The 2,898-nt window shown below is 55.0% G+C and overlaps 1 protein-coding gene across 1 annotated transcript; it reads left to right on the top strand.

Annotated features, from left to right (window-relative positions):
- The first annotated feature begins 241 nt into the window (after nucleotides 1–241).
- PIRT (phosphoinositide interacting regulator of transient receptor potential channels) lies at nucleotides 242–2,147 on the top strand. Its single transcript, XM_065898066.1, has 2 exons — nucleotides 242–363; nucleotides 1,715–2,147. The coding sequence occupies exons 1-2, from the start codon at nucleotides 242–244 to the stop codon at nucleotides 2,145–2,147; spliced, it is 555 nt and encodes a 184-aa protein (XP_065754138.1).
- The last annotated feature ends 751 nt before the right edge of the window (nucleotides 2,148–2,898 follow it).

Genomic DNA, 2,898 nt, shown 5'->3' with positions numbered 1-2,898 from the left:
GATGCAGCCCTAAAGTGAAAAACTCAGGCCTTGTCATAGTGGAAGGACCCTCAGGGATCATTCTGACCAGCTCGGTCTAGTACAATGAGCTTTGAGTCCAAAAACCTTGGCCTGGATCCCAACACAGCCACCTATGAAGTTGGGGGGAGGCTTGGGCCACGATCCTAAATCTCACTGGGCCTCAGCCTCTGCCCTCCTAAGAGGGGAATAAATGAGCGACCTCCTGGCAGGGCCAAAGAGCATGCGCTACGTGCGGCCAGCAAGGCGCAGTTGGCCGCACCTCTCACTCAGCATCCAGGAAGCCGTCCTCCCTACATCTGCCGCGGCTGCCTCGCACCCCAGTGGCAGCTCTCCCGGGAGCTGGTCCTTCCCCACCCAGCCCGGTGATCCTCGGGCACAACTGAGACTCGTGCCTTCCCATTAATATTCCTCCAACACAACACCCCGAACATCTGAAGGCAGCAGGCGCTTCTGCCCTGGGATTTGCTGCCAAGTGGGGAAAGGGCCACCTGGAGAGACCGTCCTACCAAAGACGTCAAAACCCCACAGGAGAAACCAGGTTGCAGTAACCAACGCCAGCTCCCCGGCTAGGATTTCACCACACGCCTCGAAAGCCCTGCTCTCCCCACCGAGCCCGCAGGAGAAAAGGAGAGATCACTTTAAAAGTGTTGACGTCACTTACGCAAATACTCCTCGGGACCCACAGGGCAGCAGCGGGACACCTGTGAGCCCGTACTTATAAAAGCCCGTCGTCGTATTTTCCAAAGTCTTCGGAAGCAGAGATCCCAATATCCTCTCTCTAGAGGAGCACACACGAATGTAAATATCCACATTCTGAAGGCGTGGCGATTCTACAATTCCTATTCCCCCTGGGACGCAGGGAAGGGGTCTTGTTCGGCAAAGTGGGAGCGCTGGCCCAGTGGTCCAGGCCTGAGCTGCTGTGAGGGGTGAGTTGAGGAAGTTACTTGGAACTGAGCATTGCAGGAAGTGTGGAAGGAGAGTGTGCTCACTACAGGACCCTTCCACATTTAGAGGCGTCTTGATAGAGGGGAAGCAGCAGGTTCGAGTGCTGGGCTTGGGAGCCACCAGCTTCACACACCATCTCCTTTATCCTGATACCCTGGTTTCCGAATGCAACCCCTCCCACCTCTCACCCCGTCTGGAGCCCACTGTGACTGGGATTGAGTAGCCCACCTTCCCAGGAAACTCGCTGCTGTGGAAAGAAATCCCTCCCGTCCCGCTCCCAAAGAGGGATAGTAGTAAATGCTGTTTGAGTGGGGCCTGAGCTGGCCAGACCGCAAAGAAGAGGAAGAACCTGGGGCCCCGGGAGGAGGGACTGGAGGGGAAGCCAAGGACCAAGGCCGTAACTCACTCAAGACCGCACAGCAAGAAAGCGGCTGGGTCTGAAAATAAGATGCCACTTCATAAACTGTAGCTTTTGCCTGTTTTCTTAAAGGCCACCACTGTTCCCTACTTTAAACAATAAGAGCGGTTGATCGGAGTGATATAATATTTATCTCTCACAAGGAAAAAGAATACCACCTTGAGTGGCTTCTTATTTATGTGGATCTCATCTGCTTTTCTTTTAGCTTCAGCACAAAAACCCTGCACTGCCCTCCACTAAGAGCCAGGCTGGAGACAGATGCTGAGAACAGGAAGGCTGTGCGAGGATTCCTCTGGCCTCGTCCTTGCTTCTAACCGGTGCTGGTACCAGGTGCCCGGTCCTGGGAGCCGTGACCATGGAGGCTCTCCCCAAGGACCTGGAGGTCAACGAGAAGTCTCCAGAATCCAAGGACCTGCTGCCCAGCCAGACCGCCAGCTCCCTGTGCATCAGCTCCAGAAGTGAGTCTGTCTGGACCCCCACCCCCCGGAGTAACTGGGAGATCTACCGCAAGCCCATCGTCATCATGTCCGTGGGCGGTGCAGTCCTCCTGTTCGGTGTGGTCATCACCTGCTTGGCCTACACCCTGAACCTGGGTGACAAGAGCCTCCAGGTCCTTAAGATGACAGGGCCCGCCTTCCTGTCTCTGGGACTCATGATGCTGGTGTGCGGGCTGGTGTGGGTGCCCATCATCAGAAAGAAACAGAAGCAGAGACAGAAGTCAGTTTTCTTCCAGAGCCTCAAGTCCTTCTTCCTGAATCGCTGATGATGGTCTCGCCCTCTGTCCTCCCCATCACTCTGCCACCTCGACCAGGAGAAGACGTGATGACCAACATCCAACATCCCCAGCCCCTTGAGAGGTGGAGTCTTCCGTAAAACTGATGCAGGCAAACCCTCTCCTGGGCCCCGTGGAAAAGAGCGAGCTCGGGGCTGCGCCCTCCGTGCAGCTGGGAGGTACCGTGGGATGATCTCATTTAGTCTCTCTGTTATCACTGATGTTCCCTCAGATCCTGGCCGCGGCCATCGCCTTTCATGGCTCTCATCCCAGCCTGTGCATCCAGGTGTCACTCATCTAACGCTCTCTGCCAAGTGCTGTGCATGTTGGGAAATTCCTTGAGGTGGGCCATGCCCCAAGAAGAACCTCCTGTTTACATATCTGAGTGCCTGAACTGGATTCTGCATTTGCTTCCTTCTAGAACCCAAACTGACCAACGGAGGTCCTTCGCAGAGGGAAGGGAAGTTCTGACCATTGGGTCTGCCCACCCCAGATCTCTCTGTGGGCAAGATGCTGGCTTGCATTTCAAGAGATCGGACAAGTCACAAGTATCAAACATTCCAAAGACTGAGCAGTGAAAGGTGGCCGGGGAAGGACTTTCCAGGAAGGCACATTTCCCCTAGAAATGGCCCTGGGAGTCAGCCAGTGAAGAAATTTAACCCTTAGTTGTATAGTTGTATAGAATTTATACCAGAGGCGGTGGGGTGCGCTAGCAGGTGTCACAGACTCCCCTGACCTTCTA

This window comes from Phocoena phocoena, chromosome 19 (genome assembly GCF_963924675.1).
Source record: "Phocoena phocoena chromosome 19, mPhoPho1.1, whole genome shotgun sequence".
In the NCBI taxonomy this organism is placed as follows: domain Eukaryota; kingdom Metazoa; phylum Chordata; class Mammalia; order Artiodactyla; family Phocoenidae; genus Phocoena; species Phocoena phocoena.
This window is presented reverse-complemented; position numbering and strand designations above follow the sequence as displayed.

Excerpts from the sequence above, each read along its gene's own strand:
- PIRT (XM_065898066.1), top strand. The coding sequence starts at position 242 with ATGCGCTACGTGCGGCCAGCAAGGCGCAGTTGGCCGCACCTCTCACTC. Across the intron at positions 364-1,714 it reads GGCAGCTCTCCCGGGAGCTG|GTGCCCGGTCCTGGGAGCCG; the intron begins GTCCTTCCCCAC and ends TGCTGGTACCAG.